General features: G+C 33.5%; 1 protein-coding gene across 1 annotated transcript; it reads right to left on the reverse strand.

Annotated features, from left to right (window-relative positions):
- Positions 1-938: 938 nt before the first annotated feature.
- LOC131933183 (uncharacterized) lies at positions 939-18,777 on the reverse strand. Its single transcript, XM_059289974.1, has 33 exons — positions 18,728-18,777; positions 17,837-18,003; positions 16,823-16,983; positions 16,005-16,161; positions 15,523-15,715; positions 15,076-15,149; positions 14,302-14,451; positions 13,943-14,048; positions 13,560-13,708; positions 13,036-13,137; positions 12,345-12,408; positions 11,903-12,006; positions 11,450-11,605; positions 11,228-11,350; positions 10,825-10,929; positions 9,886-9,943; positions 9,566-9,715; positions 8,708-8,787; positions 8,378-8,487; positions 7,904-8,008; positions 7,434-7,512; positions 7,186-7,297; positions 6,904-6,984; positions 6,619-6,728; positions 6,108-6,221; positions 5,207-5,368; positions 4,853-4,981; positions 4,484-4,614; positions 3,830-3,958; positions 3,358-3,481; positions 2,614-2,710; positions 2,310-2,420; positions 939-1,930 (listed from the first exon to the last, which is right to left on the reverse strand). The coding sequence occupies exons 2-33, from the start codon at positions 17,924-17,926 to the stop codon at positions 1,863-1,865; spliced, it is 3,684 nt and encodes a 1,227-aa protein (XP_059145957.1). The 5' UTR covers positions 17,927-18,003; positions 18,728-18,777; the 3' UTR covers positions 939-1,862.
- Positions 18,778-25,324: the final 6,547 nt, after the last annotated feature.

Raw genomic sequence — 25,324 nt, forward strand, 5'->3', positions numbered from 1 at the left:
CGTCTGCTGAAGGCCTAACGTGTACCTGGAGTGAGCGAGTGAGATCAGATATTTCGTCACGTTACCGTCTGAGTCCGCACTGCTTAGAATTGTTTTATTTGCCTGTTCGGTTTTTTATTTTACCAAGCTTCGCTAATAGATCCGGGGGTCAATGGTCTGTTCTATAAATAGCTAATGTAAACATTTCGGTAGCAACGGGTGAATGGCAGAGGACGTAAACGAAAGTAGAATGTAGTTGTAGTGGATTCTGTCAATGTGAAGGTTGGTGCCAACGTTTGGGGAAAACTGCTGGGGTGTCATGGGTGTGCTGCTGAGGTAGATGTCATCCTAAAGGTCACAATAGATGGGGTAGATGTCATCCTAAAGGTCACAACAGATGGGGTGGATGTCATCCTAAAGTCACAACAGATGGGGTAGATGTCATCCTAAAGGTCACAACAGATGGGGTGGATGTCATCCTAAGGTCACAACAGATGGGGTAGATGTCATCCTAAAGGTCACAACAGATGGGGTAGATGTCATCCTAAAGGTCACAACAGATGGGGTAGATGTCATCCTAAAGGTCACAACAGATGGGGTAGATGTCATCCTAAAGGTCACAACAGATGGGGTAGATGTCATCCTAAAGGTCACAACAGATGTGGTAGATGTCATCCTAAAGTCACAACAGATGGGGTAGATGTCATCCTAAAGGTCACAACAGATGGGGTAGATGTCATCCTAAAGGTCACAACAGATGTGGTAGATGTCATCCTAAAGTCACAACAGATGGGGTAGGGTCATACGTAATGTAAGGTCAATGCTGTTGGCTGGGGTAGAGGTGTCACCTTTCCTTAAGGTCATTACTGAAGGGCTAGGTGACATCCTTAAGGTCACTACTGATAGAGTAGGTAAATTTTGTAGAATAAATAAAACTACTTAATAATTCCATTATATATTGTTTATTGAAGAAGTGCAACTAGATCTAAGAGAGTAGACATTGTATGAAAGTTAAACACCAATTTCTTTGTACATACTTATTTTAGAGAGAGTTACATTATAATCATTATTATTAATTGTAAAGATTACAACATTGGAGTAAATAAAAGTGAAGTCTTAAAAAGCAGATAAAATTATTAGTGCAAATGAATAAAATCTCTATTCTGAACAATTAAAAGTGCTGAATGCTACTATCAGAAATGACTGAAAACACTCTTTGGCACTCAATACCTCAAGCTGTAATTTATTTTTTAATAGAAGCAATCAGTAAATATCTGAACCATTTTTTTCCTCTGAAGTTTTGAAGTTAATTTTGCCAATTTGTCTCACCTGTAATTACAAATTAGGCTTAAATTCTATTTTTTAAATGTGGAGATCATTACATATTTTTTTCAATTACATTTAGCATGGATTTTTTTTGTTCACAAAAGACATTTAAAATGAAATTGAAAAAAAAAAGTTTAAATGAAAAGTTGTTTAACAATAGTTTACAATAAAAATGATATACTAATCAAAACACTAAGAAAAATGTTTTGATATTCACAATAAATAGATTTCTCACTGGGATCAAAATATTTTATAATAAAATTATGGAAAATAGTATAGCCATAGTGTAGAATCAGCCAAAAAAAATATATGATTAGTATATTCAACAACAGGATATTTTATAAACTAGAAATATATAGTTAGGCCTATATAATTATCCTAAGTGAACATAACACTATAAATAGAATAAGGGAGATAATTTTGACACATTTCTGTCCAATTAATTGAAAGCTATAATGAAAACAAAATATATTTTTTAGTTCTTTATTTACAAACATTCAAAATCTTTTTAGCTATTTCTTGAAACCCAAGATTTGAGATGAAACTGTAATTTCCGGCTAGACTCGCAAATGTTCCAAGTTGATACCAGTACTAAGTTGGACCTTCTCCGCTGTGTATGGGGCCTCTGTATCAGAAATTATATTTGTGATTAAATTCAAATGTATTGTTTTACATTTTCATAGCAGTGCTTACAATTGTTACTATTTTTACTCAGCGGTTAAAAATTATAGAAAATTTAAAACTAGTCTTTTATCACGTAGATTTGTAGATCCCTGCTTAACAATTCTGTTCCCAAGTTATTAGCATAAAGGTTCAAGAAAAGCATTAGCTTGATGATTTAACAATGCTGAAATTATCAACAGCAGTTATTTGGAGTTAGAAATAACAATTTTATTTTGGTACTTACTTTTATGAGAACTTAACAGCCACAAAAGGGTTAACATAGTGCCCAAAAATGCTGAATTTACCAACAGAACAAAAAGGGTTAACAATGTTGGACTTACCAACAGGGATAAAAGATCTTTCACCAGTCAACTCTTCTCTGACTGCCTCCACTCCACTCTTGATAGAAAGAAGAGCTCCAACAGCCAGACTAATGGGAGGTTCTCCCACAGCTACAGATGGTGGAAACAAAAGCAAAACTTAGCAGTATAAAATATTATTCATGTCTGTTTTATATTGTCATCTACTGATTGATTGACTACATCTATCTAGTTTAAACTCTTTAAAAAATGCTTAAAACTTTCTCCAAGTGAAATAGAAGAAAATATGGAAGAAGAAAAAATGCTCTACTAAAAAATTCCCTACCTTTAGAACTGAGGACTCCAACAGGGTTGGGTGTGTCAGGCATGAAGTGGATCCTCCAGTCTATGGGGATGTCTTTTGTTGTGGGAGGTTTGTATTCCTGGTGGGCAAGCAACAGAGCTTTAGATAAAACTTATACATTTTAACAAGAGGTGTTAAGAAGAAAGGAGCAACATGGTGTTGCAACTGTAGCTCTCAGAATCATCCACATCATAGTCTAGGGTATAGATGTTGGGTAAACAAGTTAAGTTTAGAAATGCAAAGAAAGCTGGACGTATTGCTGTTCATAAGCCTTTTGTCATAGAGAAAGATAAATTCCTTTATCTGTAGTACTCAATGCTTTAACAGAAACAGCATTTTCAAGTAATAATTTACCTAGCTTAAAAATGAAGTATCATGTTGATTATCTTTATTAAAACTAATAATTCATTATTTTGTGTCATTATATGTATGAAAGAGTGGAGTCTTAAAAACTAATTTACTTTATATATGAAAATGGAAGTGTCATTCTGGCAAATGTCTGGCCCCCGAAAAAAATGGAATGTCTTACATATCCATTTGCTGTCATTTACTATCTATTTAAAAATTTTGAGTCTTACATACTTATGTGCTATCATTTAGTATCTATATAAAAATGGTTAATGGAGTGCCTATCTTAAGAACCCATATGATTTAGAATCTATGAAAATAAAGTGCCTTACACACTCAACATTAACCATCTATCTAAAAATGGAGTATCTTACATACCCATGTGCCATCATTAAGAACCTGGCCAGTTTTCTTGTCAAAATGAAGGTCCTCTGACAAGTATGCACCAAGGCCCATGACAAAAGCTCCCTCTACTTGACCAATGTCAACAGTTGGGTTGATACTGTAAAATAATTTTTTTAGGTTTGCTTTTTTTTTCAAAATCAGATTATCAAAGTATGCTACTGTAAAACAAAAATTTAGGTTTTATTTTTTTTAACTCAAATTATTTATGGTTGATAATGTAAAACAAAATGTTTTGGTTTATTTTTATTAAATCAAATTAATTATGAATGATACAGTAAAACCAAAATTTAAGGTTTACTTTTTAAAAGAAATCAAATTATTAACCAAAACTATTGCAAGTAGTACTTCTTCAATCAAATTATAAAATAAAGCTATAACATCAATTTAAAAAAAAATTATATCTAAGTGCAACAAAATATTTTCTAAAAAATATGTTTAGAGTTACCTCTCCCCAAAATCAGCCATTATGTCAACTCTCTTGACCTGGTATTCTCCAGTCAGGACATCAACCTCAGTCTCAACAACACCAGCACAGTAGGTGTGGTATTGAAACATATTGTCTCCTTTGTCAGATCTAGGTACGGAGTAGCACATTTGTTACATTTTTATTTCCTTTTTCAAATCTAGAAAAAAAGTAGGCTTATAACATTTTTAAGATTCTACCTTTTGTTACAGTGTAACACAGTGTAACATTTGTTAAAATCTTATACAGTGTAACGTTGTTAGAATCGCTTACATTGTAACTTTATTTTTACAGAGTTTTAAGATTTTTTTAAAGTATAGTGATATTATGTACTCATCTTTACAATTAAGTAGACTGCGACTCTAAAGTGATTTTGATTTTTTTAAAACAGCGTGACAAATTAATACTAATTTAACACATATTTAGTCATAATAATGCAGTATTTTTTGTTTACAGTAATTATTATATGAATGTGTTGCATGTTTGACTGAAAAGTGCAGTTAAATCATGGTAAAACTAACAAATATTTAGAGATTTAAAAATTATTATATTGTAAAAACAAAAATGTAATGGTCTTATTAATAATAAAAATACCCCCCCCCCCCCAACCAAAAAATAAGCCTATGTATATCTTACTTAGCTCGACTTGCCAGATCAATATTACTTAAATGACACATTTTGAGTAAAGTTGGCCAATCAGCATCTGGCATCTTAGTCCTCATTGGCTCAAGTCTCTCATTCAGTTCTCTGCAAGCATTGATGGCTGCCTAAGACAGAATTAAAAGTTACAACTTAATTTAAAAGGTTACAATTAAATTTATGCTCCAGATTATTTATATTGAAACTAAAAAAAAAACAATTTTCTACAGAGGTGAACACAGGGACATAATTATTTAATTAAGGGGTAGACACAAAATGGCATGTAAGTTAAATGGCATTATGGGAGATAGATAGCCCTACTTATAGACACACAAAATTAAAAAGATAGCCCTACAAGAGACTTACAGAGACACATGTTTCACTGCCAGAACTTCCCCCAGTGAAGCCTGGGTTAGGTATGGTATTATTTTGCTGAGGTCGAACTTTGATGTAATTCAGTGGGACTTTCAATGTCCTGGCAACAGCTTGGGAGACCTGCCAGTTAGAAAAAAATCTGCCAATTATCCATGTTTGGATAGTTTTTTTTTAAATTTTAAATTGTAAGAGCTTAAACAGCAAATTATAAAAAAAAAAAAAGAAAGAAACAAATTACTCCATGTCATCAATTTTACTTTTGCAAACTATTCCTGAGACCGATTCCACTTTAATGCAGAAGCCCTTGTAATTTATCTGTGTTCTGAAGACCGAACTCGTAAATACCTTTGTATAAAGTCCTTGCCCCATTTCTGTTCCTGAGGTCATCACAGTGACCGTCCCATCATCAGCAAACACAGAAACATTGACTACTTGACCAGGTGGGTAGTGAAGAATGCTGTATTTAACAGCAGACATGGTGATACCTCGCTTACGCCACTTGTTGTTCTTAGAAAACAACAACATTCTTAAATGATTTTGAATTCTTTGGTTTGCATTGGAAGGTCACATATTCCAGATTCACTTTTGCTAGACTTAATTTGTATTGGCAGGGGTGCCACTAGTGTTTTAAGTGAATCATGAAATTGAAACTACTAATTCTAACAATCCTAAAACCAAAATATGATTTTTTTAAAACCCTAAAACTTAAGGTCACTCTGAGAAATTTAATAAGCAGTTGACTATTATTTCATAACTTTTCCAGACATTTGATTTATATTGTGTTCCATATACAGTCCTTTAGGGACTTATTATGTTTGTAACAATCTGGATTTCTTGCTAAGTTAAGTGTTACTGGCTGCTTGTGACAAAGCCTACTAAATGTTTTCCTTAATAGGAGTGAGAGAAATATTTAACGAGACTGCATTCATGCATGAGCCAAGTCATTTTCTGCATATTATTTTTTAAACTAAATCCACTTCTAGATTACAAGGCAAAGCCAAGGTCAAGTTCACATGGGCCTAGAAAAAAATCATAAGGATGACATCCTTATGATTTAGCAGAAAAAGCTGTCACCAAAGCAGAATGGTAGAATGAAACATGGCTCTTTGTTTTTAAGCTGAACTACTCCACTGTATGCAGGATGGTATGAATTCTTATACATGTTAAATATATTTTTACATTTAAAATTAAGCAGTTTTAGGATGTTTTTTTTTTGGTTACAGTTCTGCATTTTAACATGAACTACCTGATTGAATTGATCTGTTTGTTTCATCCTCTCAGTGACTTCAGCAATTTGCTTAAGTCTCTGCCACAAATCTCTGATGGTGCAGTGAGTTAGGGGGATACCCTGTAGGTCAGTCTAAAAAAGAGAATTAGGTAAACATAAAAAAATAATTAAAATATACATCAACAATTTAGGATAAGAATGTGTACACAAATATTGTGATAAAATTCCTTTTTCAACCTGATGGTTGATATGGCTAGTGAAGTAGACTTCACTTGTTTCTGTGACCTGGGCATATAAAGAGATAGTGTGGTCAGCACTATGCCCAGCCACCTTTACTTTCCCTAACCTGAGTTAGGTACCCATCAGAGTTGGGTGGATTCAGGGACAGTCTACTGACTTGAACCTGGATTCAAACTGGAGACTTACGGGTTAGCAGTCCAGCTCTCTACCCCTAGACCACTCCGAACACAAACATTGTGTATCTTAAGCTTTTGTCAACAATTAAACTTAAGTAAGCAGTTACAGTTACCTGACCCTTCTCATACAAATGTATTTCTTTGAAAAGAATTGGGTGCATTCTGACTTCTTTTGCAGCATGTTCAAGGATACTTTCAATGACCAGGGAAGCTGGCACAGTCCCTTAAACAGATTTAAAAACACCAAAGGTTTTTATATTGTGGGAGATGATATTTTCTAGTAGTAACTACAATTATGTTTGTTTAAAATAAAAAGCATTTTATAGCATAGCTGTTATTTTATGTGCTTATAACATTTGATTTCCTAACTTCAGAGAGAAGAAAGCTCAATAAAATACCAGGAGCTCGACAAGCTTGTGCTGTGGCTTTGTTGGTGCGGACAAGTGTGTTCACAACACGCCAGTTGGGGATGTGGTAACCTGTCAATGCAGCAGTTTAAAATTTTTTAAATTTTATATGCAGCAATGAATTAAAAAATGTTTAAAAAGATGTTTCTTAAAAACAAACCATTTATTATTAACTCATGCAAATTTATGATAGAATATTGGTTTAGAATCTTTTTCATCACTTCAATAAAAATTCTCAAAAAAAATTATTTAAAAACTTTAATTCAGTTTAACCTTGGTCAAGTGAGTGGGGAAACTCTGCAGTCAGCAAAGCAGGCTGGAAACCACTGTCTATATATACATCAAGGTCAATGACATTCATTTTTCCTTCTCTGCTTAAACCAGCCTAAAGGTAAAATTTAAAAAAAAAACTTAAACTGGCCCGTTATAATTATTCAAAAAAAGAAAATTCCTCTTAATGAGAAGTAAACATTCAAGATTGAAAGTTTATATCTCGTTTTTTGAAATGTTTATCCGGTCACCTTATATTTGGCCAAAATTGGAAATCTCCTCCCTGTTATTTTCATGTTTGTTGCCAAATCTACGCAGAGGCGGACAGGCCTGTGTGAGAAAAAGTACTTATGTGTGGAACTGATAATTACAATCGGTTAGGAATTAAGAATTTCTATAGCTAATTAGGTTTAAATTTAGCTGACTCTTTCGTGAATGTTCTGATCACCCAAACACTGAGCTTACATGATAACATTGCTCATTTAATATAAATTACAATGAAGCTTAAAAAATATTTTTTAAAAATTATACCTAAATAATTTGTGTAACACCTACAATTTTCTCAGTTAAAGACAAGATTATTATAATAATAATTACCCAGCCTTGTACTGCAATATTTAAATAACACAATCTCTAAAATATTCCCCCCCCCCCCCCCATTTCAGACTAGATTGTGCTTAATCTTAAAAGTCTCTGAGCATTTTGTTTCCCATCCGTTTACCTTTTGGTGATGTAGCATGCTAAAGTTGCAGCAGCAGATATGTTGCAGGAGTAGAAAAATTTGCCTCCAAATCCACCTCCAATTCTACCTGAGATCACATTGATGCTGGAATAAAATAGTTTCTCATTATTGATTATACATAGTAATTCAAATATAAAAAATACATTTTGATAAATCTTAAGTTTATTGTCTAAAGGGTCAGGTTTAATAATAAATTATAGAAATCACTTTTAAGCAACCCAGTTAAGCAATCACTCATTACAGATGAGATTTAATTATCTCTTTCAATGAATATATATTTGATAAATCTTACGTTTATTTAGATTTAAAAAAAAAATTCTTTACACTAAACACTTTTGCATAGAATAATTCACATGAAAGAAAGATATAATTTAGAAATACTTTTGCAAATGATTTAATGAGAAAAATTAGGTTTGCCTAAGATATTAGCAGGTAGAAGGTTACAAAACTTACAAATTTAATGGCTTGCCTAAGATATTAGCTGCAGCTCTGTGATTATGGCCAGCCCATTGTGAAGCTACATAAAGGTCAATACCATCTTCAGATGGAACTGCTACTGACACCTGATGTACATTTTAGAAAACAAAATAGTTTATAAATTTTTTTTTCTATCAGAATGAATCAGCTGTGTTAAAGTAGAAATGTTTTTCTTCTGACATGTTTTATAAACACTTTTTCTTTCACTTCACATAACCATCTAAAACCATTTTAAACTCCCATTTATCAACATTTTCTCATAAATTAATTATTAACAACAATGTTGAACTATTAGAACTTAAGTACCTGATTTTCTATGTAGAAGTAATATTGTGAGCCTTCTTTGATTTCACCTGACAAAACAATCTCTGAGTCTTTAAAGGCATCTGAAAATAACAAAATAATTTCCATCAAATAAAATTTCATAAAAGGCTATAAACATAATGGAAAAAAAAATTCATAAAAAACGTTTTAATAACAAGCTTTTATGTAATGATGCACTAAAAAGTAGAAAATAAATTATCGACTACTATTTAAATAACTATAAAGAAAAGCGTGGGTCACTTTAGTATCTATTGGATACCTTTACTAATGTTAAGGAAGACACCCACGCTTTTCTTTATAGTTATTTAAATAGTAGTCTATAATTTATTTTCTACTTTTTAGTGCATCATTACATAAAAGCTTGTTATTAAAACGTTTTTTATGAATTTTTTTTTCAGTACTTTACATGTTTTATTTACAATAGAGTTACATGACTAAAAACCATTGCGCGCCTACTGAACATCACGTTCAGTAGGCGCGCAATGGTTTTTGAACGCAGCCATTACGTGATGGCGCAGCTATTGAAGGTGATGACGCGTGTGGTGTGGTTGGCTAGACATGCCTACTAATTCGGTCCAAATTTTTATTAATTCATAAAAAATTAATTAGGCATCCAATTAAGTCAAATTTAGTTTCAGATTGCATTGTCTTCATGTCTTGACCCACGTGCCAACTGTGAATCGTATCGGTCAAGTAGAACTGTCCGAATTTTCACTCCTGCGTTTCCGTCTGGACTGACGACAGAGGAAGTGAGTTAAATAAAAGCTTGTAATAAAATGAATGGGTTTTTAAAATTTTGTATTGGTTAAAAAGAGAAAAATCTAAGCAAAATGTTCTTACCATCTGGACTTCCAATAACTTTTTCCTCTCTTTTTCCCTCATGGAACATTTGTTTCTCAATGGCTTCTTCTAGTTCTGTCACTGGTTCCTGAACATTTGTATAAGTAACCTTCACCTTCTTAGCTGCCTCAACAGCAATGCTCTGTCTTTCTGTTTATTGATATAAGTGCTTATGTAGCACATCATTTACATTTTACATACTAAAAGACTGAAAAAAATGTGTTTAGCTGATAAGTTTAAGAAAAAAATTTAACCCTTTTAAAAGTTTTATTTGAGCATGTGAAATTCATTTTGTAAAATCGTTGAAAACAAAATTTTACCAGCCAGAATGAGTCCAATAACTTGGCCAGCATATGAGACTTCTTTTGTGATGAAAACCTAAATTAGTATTGGAAAGTGACAAGTCTGTTTTACATCAAATCTAAGTCAGAGTTGGAAATGTGTATTAATGATTCTGTTCAGCAATTTAAAAGCACCAGTCAATCCCCTACTCCTAAACCTTGGATACGCCCCTGAAGAAGACACAGTAAGTATCTGATTGGGAAACAAGACGGTGAAGCAGGCTAGAGCCTTCCATGGGCTGTAGAGCCACAAGAATAGATGGATAGATGACCTAAACAATGTGTGTAGAAGTGCTAAAGAGGAACAATGATACAGTGTGAAGACAAAATGCCTCACTGCCTGGCACATAACTACATATGGCTCAGGAATGCAAAAATATATGCATGCAATGAGTTTTTAAATATGAAGTTAACAGCATAAAATTAACCTTGTGATAGCTTCAAGATTGTAGTTTATGAAAGGTGAGTTGTTTTGTCTATTGCAGCATCACTAACTCATTTTAAATCATATTTAAAATAATCTCTGAACAAGGCGCACCTCTTATAAAAATGGTCCTAGTTGGAGAATCTGCTCCCATTTCCTATGCATCTGTTTAGAATATCCGAAATGCCATCAACAACAACTTTTCCAGTTCATGCTCAAAACACATGAGGCAGATGAAGTAGGGTTAATTTGCTTCAGAGATCTCGGCTTTTGAAGGGATAGTGTGGTCGGCACTGTGCACTGCCACATTTTTTTCCTACTATGAGTTAGGTACCCGTAAGAGCTGGATGGACTCAGGGACATACTACTGACTTGAACCAGGATTCAAACTCAAGACTTTCAGGTTAGCAGTCTAGCTCTCTACTGCTAGGCCACCTGATATATCAACAATTTCATCAACTTATATGTATGTATGTTACTTGCTTAGCACTTACTTCTTCTTGTGGAGCTCCAGGAAACATCAAACAGTCCATGAAATCATTCTTGCCACCCTCTGGAATATCAGCAGCACTGATGTAGCTCACAACTCCAGGGATCACCTACGAATTTTGAAAGTATAATTAGCTCTAGACAGTGGATGTTAAAAAAGGTTTTTATTAATTAATCAAAATATTAAACTTGTAAAGTTGAGTATAGGTTAGAAATGGTGTTATGTTTGAGGTCAGGACTAGAGCTAAATTTATAGTTAGGGCTGGATTAGTCATGGCTAGCTAAGAATCAAGATTGAACAAACATGATTAAAACATGTGAAAGCTTATAGGGTTTTCAATATATTCAAAATATATTTTCAATATATTTAAAAATTATTTTTAAATAGAAAACATCTTGTACACTTACCAAAGCTTCAGATGGGTCTACATGTTCAAGTGTGGCTGACCCTACTGTAGAAATGACAAAAGCTGCACAAAGTTCTCTGCGGAAACTTGGAATATCATTGGTGTAAACAGTTTCACCAGATGTCTAGTGGGATAGTTAATAGAAAAAAAATTACACAGATTTATAATTACTTCTTAACTAAAAATTACTAGTTTAGTACCAATAAAACAGATTGCTCCTTACCTGTAAAGGTGCTTCCAATTTAGATAGGGCTTGCTTGAGAGGGAACTCCTCTGCTTTCTCTTGGAAAGTTTGTAGCCCAAAGGACAAAGTCCTGTCCATACTGTCAGCTCCACTTTGAACTCTCAGATCTGATGGTTTGTAGACCTCTAAAAGTGTCTGTCAGGTGTGGAATAGTTATTTTTTTTAATGCTATTTAATACATTACAGTGACGTGTACATTTGTAGAAACAATATTGAAACTTTAAAACTTATGTGTAAGAAAGAAAAATATATATAGAATATATTTATAAAAAAAATAGTTATATAAATTGAACACAGATATTATCTTATAAAGCATATTCTTTGATTCTTTATAGCTTTATATATATATCCAAATTTTCTAAACAAACTATTTAACATTAAACTTTTTAAGATAGAAAATTATGGCAAAATAAAAGAAAAAGCTCCACACACCTTATACAGGAGATTGACAGCCAGGTCATGTCTGTATTTAGCAGACGCAGCAAGTGGATCATCTTCTGCTGGAATCAGCTCACCAGATATAACCTTCAATGTTTCTAAAAGAAATAATTTATTTAAAAGTTTAGAAGCTTAAACGATTATCAGCATTGACTGAATTGACAGAAACAGTTATTTATCACTAAGTGTCTGTTGAAAAAACTCTTTTTAAAACAGTCATTTTCAAAGTTACCTTTTTAAAAACTATAACATACAATTAAAAACAAAAACAATGAAGCATAGTTAATTGTTAAAAAACTATAATGTATAAATTCTATCTTTGAACATGGGTATTAGAAGTTTTTCATTGTTAAACCAAAGCTATAATTTAACATTATTGCTTTGAATTTTAAGCTAGAAGACTATTTAAATTGCAAGAGGAACAAAAAGTCTTTACCTGAAATGACTTTGTTGTCGAGTTGCTTCCCTTTAATAAATGCTTCAGCTTTGGAAGCATGAACCTAAAAAAATTGATTTAACAAACTTATTTATTTCACACACTGGCGTCACCCAGTATGGTAACTTTAGTTTTTAACCCCCACCTCTCTGGTGGATGGTGTCATACCATGCTTTGGGGTTAATTTAATGGTAATCAGTTTATAATTAGCTTATTTTTGCATAGATTTCCCCGCATAGGATGATCTGTGATTCAAGATGTAATTAACTGTAATCAGTTGTGAAGTGAACTTGAAAACTAATGTTTACTTGGTAAATTTGGTAGTTTTTGCTTAGGTGTCACCCCCTCTGGCCACTCCCTACCCCCCACTTTATGATGCAACTGTCTTTATTTTAAAAAAAGCTTATGAAAAATTACTCTTGGCAAAGAAATGCTAAAGTAGGCTAGTCTCAAACCAGTAATCACAGAAATGCAAATAACGATTGGATCAATTATTTTTTCAGAACAATTTGGTTTTTCAGTTCTCCCATTAGATTGAAGAAAGAATCAGTACAATGTGAAAACATTCCTAGAATTGCAGGTGTAACTGTATATATAAACATCGGATTGAAATTGTTACAAGCAGATTTGCACGTTTTAATAATATGATCTTAATCTAGCTGTATTATTGAGGTGAGTAAACAAATCTTACCAAATTGTTGCTGATACCTCCATACACAAAAGATGGAGTTCCTGTAACCTTTTCGCCCTCAACTTCAAGCTTAAATGCAGCATTTACATATGCATGAGCATTCTGTTAAAATAAGTTAGTTTTAGTTTAAATATTAAATAATACAGATATTTTCAAGCTAGTATAATTTAATGGTTCATCTTGCCATGTTATATTGCCTAATTTTTTAAAAAGTTCAAAACATTTTATTTCAGACACACAATCTCATAACAGACTTTGCTCTAACAAAAAATATGATAACACAAAGCACATAAACTCTATTCTTTCTTAAACACTAGAAATTATTCATTTAATACATAATCTTGCAATTATTCTAGTGTAAAGAACAGATTATCCCAAAAACTCATTTTCCTAAATCTGTAGGTTTTTCTTCAGTTTGTCATTCACAAATGCAGTGTGCCGTTATCAGATATTTAAAAAATTTTTTTTTGTAACTTTATAGATATAAAGAGCAAAAAATACAACTGATTTTTTCATGAGAGTACCTGCCATCTTGGAGTAATTTTAAAAGAACAGAAGACTTCAGACTGTTTAAAGCTTGGGAGTTGAAGAAAAGCTATGACTTTTTGCTTCATGTCCACTTTTTGTAAGAAGTCCAACAGGCTGTATTTCTTTGTGCTGCCATCTTTAGCATCTGGATATTTTAAATCACAAATAATAATTTTTTAAATCAACAAATCTGTATTTTAAATATTTGTGTTTGGTCACTTTAAAAAGTTTCAAAAAAGTTAAAATTAAGAAAATGCATGAATATTATTTGTATATAAGGCAAACAAAAAATGTTCATGTTAGTTTCCTGTTAGATGTGAGATAATGTTATAATATATAATTTAAAAAGTCACCCAAATGTAACGGAAAAAAATCTTACCAAAGATACCAACACTGGCTCCAATAGCTTCTGTCAAAGTAAAAAGATCTGATGGAAATTCATGATAGTTTTTCTTTATCATTAAATTTCCTGCAATGCAACCAGCCTGCGAAATTATTAAGACAAGTATTATCAAATTTAGTTTTTAATTTACCTTTTGAATTTTAAATAAAAAAATTATTATTATATAAGCTAAATTATATCTAAAAAAATAAATTTTTTTTTGCATAATTGTGAATTCCTCATGTAAGTTTCCTTTAATCAATAGCAAAGGTGCCAATTTGATTCAACAAGCCATAAATAGTAGCCAGCAATCTTACATTTTTCTAATAATTTAAACCAATCAGAAGCTGCCTTACATTTCTAACCAGCACACTGGCAATGACTTTGAGATGACGAATGACTGCAGTGAAGTAGGAGAAGCCAGCCTTGTGTTGCAGCTCCTTCAGATGGTCCTTCAGCTTAGAGAGTGTGGTGTTGCCACCAAACACAACACTGTCTGTGTTTTCCTGTAAGGATTTTTACATCAGTGGGGATCAAAATTTTTACTGACCTCAACAGGTGGATGGAGAGAAAATACTGAAAGTGAGAACAAAAACTAGTCAGACCATAGTGTAATTCATACCAAGAAAACCATTAAATGGACAAATTATTAGAATAAAATTTAGACCACAGTGTAATTCATAAAAAAAAAACTGTACCGTTCAATAAAACCAAACAACATGATTTTAAAATAATAACAAAACTAAAATCTTTTTTTTTATTCAAAAGGGGATGATATGGTCGAGTGTGAGAGAATATGACTGCAAACTCTAAAAGGATTGAGTTTGGACAATTAAGAATGAAGAAGAAGTCAAAGAATAGACCTAGTCATGTGCTTAGGTTGAGCCAGGATTGCTGTCAATCATAAAAGACAGTTTTTAAAAAAATTGGCTTTTCATTTATTTCAAGGCAGGTGCCAAAATGGTGTTGATGCTTATGTCTACATTCTTGCTTATTATGTTGCATCTCATGCTTAACATTTTTGTCTAAAATTCTACTCTAATTCATTTAGAAAAGCTTTACTTAGATTATAAGTTTGATTTTAAAATTAAATACAAAACAGCAATAATATTTGTTTAAAAATAATTTACTTTAAACAGGTAAAGCTCTTTCACACCATGAAGATCAATATAAACCTGATAAGGTCCTTCATTCTTGAATATTCCTAAAAGCAAAAAAAAAATGTTGATACAATAGGAATTATAAATTATGTAAATATCTTTTGTGTTTTATCTTACCTCTATAATATGTTATTTTACCAATCATTATAAAAATTAGCACAATATAAACAAAATTTTGAAAATAACTTACTTGAAAATTACTCTATCCTTGACAAATTAATTTTTTTTTAACATTTTACTTTTACATCAATGTAATTTTAAAAAGAAAAAAAAAACTATTATATTACAGACAACTAGCTGTTTTTTTTTTATCTCTTAAGCTTTTTATTTTTTTCTCCACAGATTGTTTTTGACATTCCTGCATGTTGTTTTTACAATTAGAAAATAATTTTTTTTAAAATTGCCAGAACAACTTGCCTGTGGATGTGTTGCCAAACAAAAGTTTTGTGCTCCTGGTGCTATTTTCTATGAGAAGTTTCCCAAGCTCTTGCAGGTTGTTTGGTCTGTACCATTTGCTTTCATGCAAGTCAAGGGATAAGCCATGAGAACATCCTTCTTGCTTCCCTTTGCAAACCTCTCCAGTTTTGGGGCACAGATGTTTATTAAGATCCTGTAATACAGAAAAAGAAGTGTATACTATAAAAGGTAAAAACTAAAACAAAATGTAAAGAAATAATCTGTTTTATAAAGTGGATATACTTTGTAAATCAGATGACCTGAACTTACAAAAGATGCCGGCAGGGGTGAAAAGGTGAAAGGGTGGGGTTGGGGGGTGAAATAAGTGGAGCAGCTTCACTTCAAGCACTTAGTCAGTTGACGCTACACTTTATCCCTAAACTTCAGTGAACATAATTGAACTTAAATGCTACTTAAAGGCCTACAACAATCAATCCACTGACCTCAATGTCGACACACCTGGCTCCTGGAATAGTGGAGTCTGTAGCAAAAGACTTCATGGCATCCAGGATTGACCTGTAGCCTGTACACCTGCATACGTGACCATCAAATGAGTCTTCTATCTCCTGCTGGCTCAGCTGGGGCTTCTGGTGGAGTAGTCTGGTTAGAAAATAGTTTCATTGGTTTTATTTTTATTGTAGTTTATGTTTTTATATCACTGTGTAGGCTTACACTTACACAAATCTATGCTTATAATGAGCTCTGTAGGTGGACTTATAGATTCTATGTCTAACAATTTTAAAAACATTTTAAAAAGTCAGGTAAATTTAATCTAATCTTATCTATTTCAGGAAAAACATATTACTATATAGATCAAGTATTCTAGGTCAGAAAGAACTGTTCAACATTAACAATAACAGCTTTTACATTAGAAATTGTTTAGATCAATCCTGATATATAAAAAATAAAAAAATAAAATATATATATATACATATATATACATTTATATACATATATATATACATATATACATATAAACGTATACATATATACAACATATATAGCATTGAACAGCTGGGTTTTTAACGAAATCATTTAAGCCTCTTCATCTGTGTGTGCCTATAATTTGGTTTTAATTTTTCTATAGGATTAAAAATAAGTATTAGTTAGTAACTAGACTTTAGTAACTTAGTTAGTAGCCTATGTGTAACTATGTTATTTTAAATGTGTCGCGTTTTTAGCTAGATTTGCTTTGTCACTAAAAATAAATATCGTTTTGCACAATTGGTTGAAAGAACTGATGAACTTATTTTTGACTCACCCATACATGGACATGACAAAACCAGGAGTACAGTAGCCACACTGAGTACCGTTATGCTGGGCAATCCTCTCCTGGATTGGGTGGAATCCATCTTTTTGACTGCCTATACCTTCAACAGTGGTGATCTGCCAGCCGTCTACACTGTACAGGGGGCAGAGACACTAGCAGGGGAGGTAACTCAATAAATGAAATCATATACTGACAAGGAGGTAACTCATTAAAAAAAAGACATTGGAAGGGAGGTAAGTCAATAAATAAATTTTATCTTCTGCCAGCGGCATAAAACATTAAATCAAAATTATACACACTATCAATATAATAATTCATAAATATAATATATAGCATAATTATAGCGAAGACATTATTTGTCAAGAAATATCATTTGTATCTAATGACTGTGACATAATTTATTAAATACAGTTTATAGATACCGGCATGTTGATGTATCATGATCAGAATATAATGGAATAGCATCCCTCTCAATCTTTTATTATTTCAAATATTCTCTGGCAAGATCTAAAAATTTTTTTTTCATACTTAGTATCTACTCCTTACTTATTCAAGCCATTTCTTTTGATGTATCTCTTAGTAATTAGAGTGAAGCATTGAATGATTGATTATGGTGTGCTTGAGTAACATTAAGATATGAGAGACACGTTAAAGAAGTTTTGTTGTTGAAGTTCTATGATTGTATTAAATTTCAATGTTTAATTCATCCCAACATATTTTGCAAGGACTATTATTAAATTATTAAAAGTAACTTATAATATATATATATATATATATATATATATATATATATATATATATATATATATATATATATATATATATATATATATATATATATATATCCTGAAACATTGTACAATTTCAAAAGCATTTTAGTAATTTTAAAATATAAATATGAGTTCAATGACATGCCTGAACTAATACATTCTTTTTTTCTTTTAAAAGCTTAATTCTACACGTGAAAAGAAAATGTGTTCTCTTCTGAGTAAAATCATGTTATACCGAGTTAATGCTCATGGTCTCTGCCTTATCTCCCCCTGGGGCGTAGGTCACGGTCACTGCACAACATCCACATCCGGCCTCCTTGCACATGATTTTCGTCCCCTTAAGTCCAGCAACATCTCTGATGTAATCGTTTAGTGATGTGGTGGGTGGATACTTATCATACACTGAAAGATATCATTTAGTGATGTGGTGGGTGGATACTTATCATACACTGAAAGATATCATTTAGTGGTGTGGTGGGTGGATACTTATCATACACTGAAAGATATCTATATTGATGTGGTGGGTGGATACTTATCATACACTGAAAGATATCATTTAGTGGTGTGGTGGGTGGATACTTATCATACACTGAAAGATATCATTTAGTGATGTGGTGGGTGGATACTTATCATACACTGAAAGATATCATTTAGTGATGTGGTGGGTGGATACTTATCATACACTGAAAGATATCATTTAGTGATGTGGTGGGTAGATACTTATCATACACTCAAAGATATGAGTTCCATTTACCAGCTGTGAATATTGCTGCCACAAATGCTGACTAACAGTCTCTTACGGAAATATATTATGGGCTTTTAGTAGTATTGTAATTATAGAAGGCTCAGTATCTGAACCAGAGATTAAAAGTAGTGCTATGGTAACACGCGTTAGAAAGAAAGAAACGCCACGATAAGCTTTCATTGGTGAAACAAACACAGTCATTTACACAATAACCAGTCCCACCATCACCAACCACCGCTGTAGCTAGATCTACCATCACCATCACCAACCACCGCTGTAGCTAGATCTACCATTACCAACCACCGCTGTAGCTAGATCTACCTCCAGCATCTTTACATGCTGTTTAGTTACACTATTTACATCCACCCTCCCAATACCTACCAACATGTCTCTCGCCATTAATTGTAAACTGTATGTTGTAGGCGTCACCCGGTCTGTAGATAAATTTAATAAAGTTAGTATATATATATATATATATATATATATATATATATATATATATATATATATATATATATATATATATATATATATATATATATACTAGCGTACCCGTCCCCCGCGCGTTGCCGCGGGGATAGAAGAAAGTTTGACGAAATATATTAGAAGGATTTCACCAACGCGTTACCAATCGTATGTTCTTAGACGCGTGACCTTCTTTTTCTAAAAGTGAGTTATTTAAATGTAAACAATGCCTGCGCTTGGATCATAAATATCGGGACACGGGTTTACCTACACTACCGCATGAAAATCTTGAGTGTACATTAATCACTCACCGAAATAATATGGTAGAACACACTTCGGTGACCGCCCATGTGTCAGAGACGTAGAGGGGCGCTCTCAGGAGCCCCCTCCCCCGCAGCGTACGACCCCTGGCTCCTTAAAACTAACCGGCGCCATCGTGCCAAATAGCATCCTGTTAATAATGATGCTGATTTCGTCATTCGCTAAAGTGACACAAATGAACAGGATTTTTTTCTTTAACACGTAAAAAAAGTATTTGACGTGTTTTAAACATCAGTGTGACTGATCAATATGCTAGCGTTACTAATGGTCTATTATTAGATGCTTGATCTCAATTTCTGACTGGATTGTCCAATAATAGATGCTTATTGCATCATTCGCAAAGTGACGAAACTCTACAGAAGGCTCCTCATATTCAAAAAGTTATTTTTTCATATTTGGCAAGTTGACGAAACTGTACAGAAGGATTACCTCGCGTTACAAAGTTATTTTTAGAAGCCTGTTGTTGTTTTACCGCTGAATATAGTAGTACCCCTTACTCGCTATGCAGGACGCTCGATTAACGGATGCCGAGTGCCAACATAGTCGCTCTAAAACTCTGGGCGCCAAACCGTGTATTGACGAAAATTGTACCCTATATGGCGCCGCCCATAAGAAACTTTAGTTTTCTTTTTCGCAGAAATATTTTCTGGAGTATTCTCATCCGAGTTTTATTTTTTAATATACCGTGTATAGAGAAAAAAAGTCGCCCCCCCCGGGGGGCGCCGCCCTTGCAATATTAAAAAATATTTTTTTTGCAGAACCCTACTATTGAGTGATATAATCATCTCCCCAAAGTTTCATAGTACACGGATGAACGGTGTGAAACCGAAATAGACTTTTATTTTTATAAAACCGTATACAGAGAAAAATCGCAGCCTCCCGTGTCGCCGCCCTAGCGAAATTAAAAAAGGATTTTTTTTTTACAGAACCCTTCCCTGAATTGTTCTAATCAACTCCCCAAAGTTTGATGGCCATCAGATCAATGGTGTCAAACCAGAATCGACTTTTATTTTTGTATACCGTATATTGAGAAAAATCCCACCATTCCGTGGCGCCGCCGTTGCGAAAAAAAAGATTTGTTTACAGAAACCTTCCCTGGAGTGTCCCAATAAACTCCCCAAAAGTCTCATGGTTATCGGATAGCGGTGTCACACCAAAATCGACTTTTATTTTTATATACCGTATATAGAGAAAAATCGCACCCTCCCGTGGCGCTCCCCTTGCGAAATTAAAAATGATTTTTTACAGAACCCTTTCCTAGAGTTTTATAATGAACTCCCTAAACTGCCTAAAGTTTCATGCCTATCGGATGAACGGTGTCACTGCAATTCACTTTTATTATTTTTATATACCGTATATAGAGAAAAATCGGACCCTCCCGTGGCGCCGCCCTTGCGAAATTAAATATATTTTTTTACAGAACCCTTCCCTAGAGTGGTATAATGAACTCCCCAAAGTCTCATGGCTATCGGATGAACGATGCTAAACCAAAATCGACTTTTATTTTTATATACCGTATATAGAAAAAAACAAATCGCGCCCTGCCGGGGCGCCACCCCTGCGAATTTGAATTTTTTTTTTTCTCAGAAACCTCCCCAGGGATATTCTTAACAACTTCTCAATTGGTAATGCATAAAAGACACACACACACAGACACACACACAGACACACACACATACATACATTGCTTTATATATATATATATATATATATATATAGATAGCTAGATAGATATATCTGTTATATCATTACACCATTAATCAGATCAACATGAGCTTTGGAAGTTGTTGAGTACACTCCAATCAAGGTTCCTACCAAACACAATTATTTGGGACAGATTGCACCTAACGGTAAGCGATTAGCACGCTGACTAGTGTCAACCGGGGCGCCATTCGATGACGTAAAAGAGTCATAGTCGGCGTCCCTAGAGTAACCGGTGGCTCCCAAGAGCGCTTCACTACGCCCCCGAGTCTTGGGCTGTAGAATGCTCTACCCCCAAACTTGCTGTGTATAATCAACGGACTGTCTAAGTTTTAATCCAGCACACATTGGGACTTCTAAACGATATTATGAGCAAACGCGCCCCAAAAACTTTGACTCAAGAAATGCAGAACCGGCTTTATTTACATAAGTGGGGTTTCATACCGGTCTTATTGAATTACCTACGGCGAATGCGTTATTTAGAAGTTGAACACGCATATTAAAAGTGTATTTATTTCTTCTTAGATCGCAGCAACATGCGACAGGTAAGCTAATATAGTTATATATGTATATTGTGTGTGTATTCTTATATGTATGTGCATTAAATAGGCCTATATATATGTATAGGCCAATATATATATATATATATATATATATATATATATATATATATATATATATATATATATATATATATATATATATATATATATATATTATATAAAATACTTTATAATTTGAATACTTTAATTACCGATATTATAACCTAGCTCTAAGCTTAACACTTTAAAAATAATTAGTAGGCCTATAAAAATTACCACACAAAAAAAAAAAAAATACAGAGAGGATAACTTACTGTGGTGCTAGTTTAGCCCGTGGGCCCGAGTGAGGCCAACCCTGCTTTCTCCACTCACTATACATGTTAAATCCTGTGGGACTCTATTCTAGCTAGAAACACCTTAGTTATTTAAAAGGCTGCCTCTAAGCTGAAAGGTGTTCTACGGCTACGTCTAAGCGACGAGCTGTTTTATACGGTTATTCCCAAGCTAAAGTTTTATATTGACTGCTACTTCCAAGCTAGAAACAGTTTTATACTGACTGCTACTTCCAAGCTAGAAACAGTTTTATACTAACTGCTACTTCCAAGCTAGAAACAGTTTTATACTGACTGCTACTTCCAAGCTAGAAACAGTTTTATACTAACTGCTACTTCCAAGCTAGAAACAGCTTTATACTGACTGCTACTTCTAAGCGTACACTGTTTCCACGACGCTAGATCTTGTTTTATCCCACTACCTCGAAGCTGGAAGCACCTCTTGTGCAGTGACATTACAAAAAAAGTCTACAGTGCAAGTGTCTGCCCCTTCTCCGCTGTCACGTGTTCTCTTTGTTTCCTTACTATGGAATATGATATTGAAATTCCTACCCCACTGAAAGAGTGTCAAACTAGTTAAAAATCAATCAGTCGGCACGGGGTTCCGGCATTCATAGAACCAGTTACATTTGACCTTAAAGCGTCCAGGGTGAACTCGATTTTTTCCCCAACCCCAAATACATATACGTGCATACATACATACTTTACACCCATATAGGCCTTTATACGTACAAACATATATATATATATATATATATATATATATATATATATATATATATATATATATATATATATATATATATATATATATATATATATATATATATATATATATACATGTAGGCCTTTATATATTTGTATATATTGTATGTATTATGTATATATATATATATATATATATATATATATATATATATATATATATATGTATATTTATATGTATAGCATATATATATATGTATAGCATATATATATATATATATATATATATATATATATATATATATATATATATATATATATATATATATATATATATATATATATATATATATATATATATATATATATATATATATATATATATATATATATATATGTGTGTGTCTGTCTGTCTGTCTGTCTGTGTCTGTGTATTTCTGTCTGTACTCAGTGTACCTCCACTTGTCGATACTGGTAAACTTCTCTCCCACGAATCGTTTCCATTTCTAAGGCTTTGCGCTCACGTTTACACACGTCCTTATCGTTAGAATACGGCGTGGCCTAAAGGTAGAGCGCTAGACTATTTCAAAAGTACAAACTGCAGCAATTCCTTACTTAGCTGGCGGAAGGTTTAAATCTAATATCTCTGTAGGCAGAGGCGTCGCGAGGCGGGGGGGGGGGGGGGTGCGGATGGCACCGGGTGACACCATTTAGGGGGGTAGACAACATGGAGAAAATTGCAATATATATAGAAGAAATTTGCTGTTTGCCATTTCAATTAATGATGAATTAGTTAATCCACCTATATTAATAACTGACTAAAGATAAACATCTTCAGTGTTAACGGTGCACACTTTAAAACTATCACCCGAGGGTGGGGAAGGGAGGGGGGGAGTGCAACACCAACTACAAATTTTACAGAGGAAAAAAGGTTGTGTTGAGTATTTTGAATAACTGATAAGTCAATCAACGACCGGGAAGGGGGGTGACACCGAAATCTTATAATTTACGATGAAAACGATACTTTTTCCACATGAATTAATTGGTGGATTAATATCATGTGCGCACACATTGACCCCATTAGGCGAAATGGGAGGGGATGACACCAATTGCAACAATATATATAGGCATATGTAGACGGTATATATATATATATATATATATATATATATATATATATATATATATATATATTTGGGGTGGGGGTGACACCCGACCTAGCGACGACACTGTCTGAAGGGTAAAATATTTTAAATATTAACCTAGGACATTGCAATATTCTCATTATTATAAATTTTTGTTCAATTTTGTCATGGATTTATAACCTTCATATTTTAAAAGTTCTAACATTAAAAAAAACAAAACAATGTATATTGTAATGTTTTTACTGCCTGAAAAGTACTGTTCTATTGTAATATTCTTGCTTCTATCAAATGTAACGTTCTTCTTCTCTTCTATTTCTCACTCTCAGTCACAGACGATCAAGAATGAAGAAGAAGCCGTCTTCTGCAAATCTTTATTTGACTATCTTTCTTGAGCGGGAATTGTCTGTGTAGCGCGCATCTAACAAGACTATAGCGCCAAAACGTGTGCTGCATAAATTACTGGCTAGGGCCGTCGTTTCTCCATCCCCTCTAAGACTAACCCACCGGCTTATATACCCCACTCGCGAGCGTCTCGGATGACACCTTGCTCTTGGCACGAATTCTAGCGCTTACCTGTGAAAATTTCCCCCGCTTTTGTGCTAACCGACCCCAAATAACTCTATATACAAACTTAACGCGATCTCCTAAAATTCTAATAAGCTTATCCTCTGAAACCACAGACAATTTCCTTTACAATGATACAAATTACAAATAACATCAATAAGTTGTTCTTAAACAATAATACTTCAAACATCCAAATATTGTAAAAAAATATAATCATATACACCTAATTAAAGTAGATTTCCATAATATCAGCTTGCTCCGATATTCTAATTAAAGATCAAGCTTGGCCTAATAGTCAGTGTTTCTTCCAGACTTTTTCTCCGGGGGGGGGGGGGGGGGGCACTTGAAATTTTCGGGGGGGGGGGGGGGCGGACACTGTTAAAAGTATATATTTTCTATATAAATTATATAAATTTCATTTCGCTCGGGGGGGGGGGGGGGGGTAAATTTTTTTCGGGGGCAAAGCGATGCCTGGAAGAAACTCTGCTAATAGTTCATCCAATTTTCATGATATAATAACAACTATTTATTAAGATATGAATTTTTCTTCTTGCCCTACTAAGCACAATTGACTACAATTTCACTACACTATAATTAGCCGAACCATCCACCTCCTCCCTCGCTTCCTCTTTAAAAAAAAGCACTTCTATCAATATATAACAAGAAGCCTATAGCTCAGTGTGTAAATATTGTTGTTTTCAATTCTAAATTTACTTTTAACGCTGGTTAAAAAAAAACAACAACCACCTACTCCAAAAACCGGATATTCTCATCTTAAGACCAACTCGAGGTGACTAATTTTCTTTAATCAACACAAACAATAAACATCCTGGACTTTATAGAGTGCAGACTGTACGATCTAAAGTGTATCGCGTCGTATCAAAATATCTTTTATGTTAGCCTAGGCCTCCGTTTGTCTACGGACGAAAGGTTCTTTGTTTTGTGTTGACTTGTGTAGGCTACAACTTGTATGTTTGTCAAACTTATTGACTGCTGGTATGTAAATAAGGGCAATGAAAAACAAACTAAACAGTTTATTTCAGGCATCTCTTGGGGGGGGGGGGGGGGGGGTGTGCAAGCGCGTCTACCGCCTCCTTCCCACTCTCGAATGAAATAGAATTTATATAGAAAATGTATACTTTTGCCAGGATGCCAGTGTCTGCCCCTCACCCCCCTCCCATTAATTCATTAATTAAGTACATA

Source organism: Physella acuta, unplaced genomic scaffold (assembly GCF_028476545.2).
Source record: "Physella acuta isolate Inbredline_101_S28 unplaced genomic scaffold, ASM2847654v3 ptg002389l, whole genome shotgun sequence".
NCBI classification, from domain to species: Eukaryota; Metazoa; Mollusca; class Gastropoda; family Physidae; genus Physella; species Physella acuta.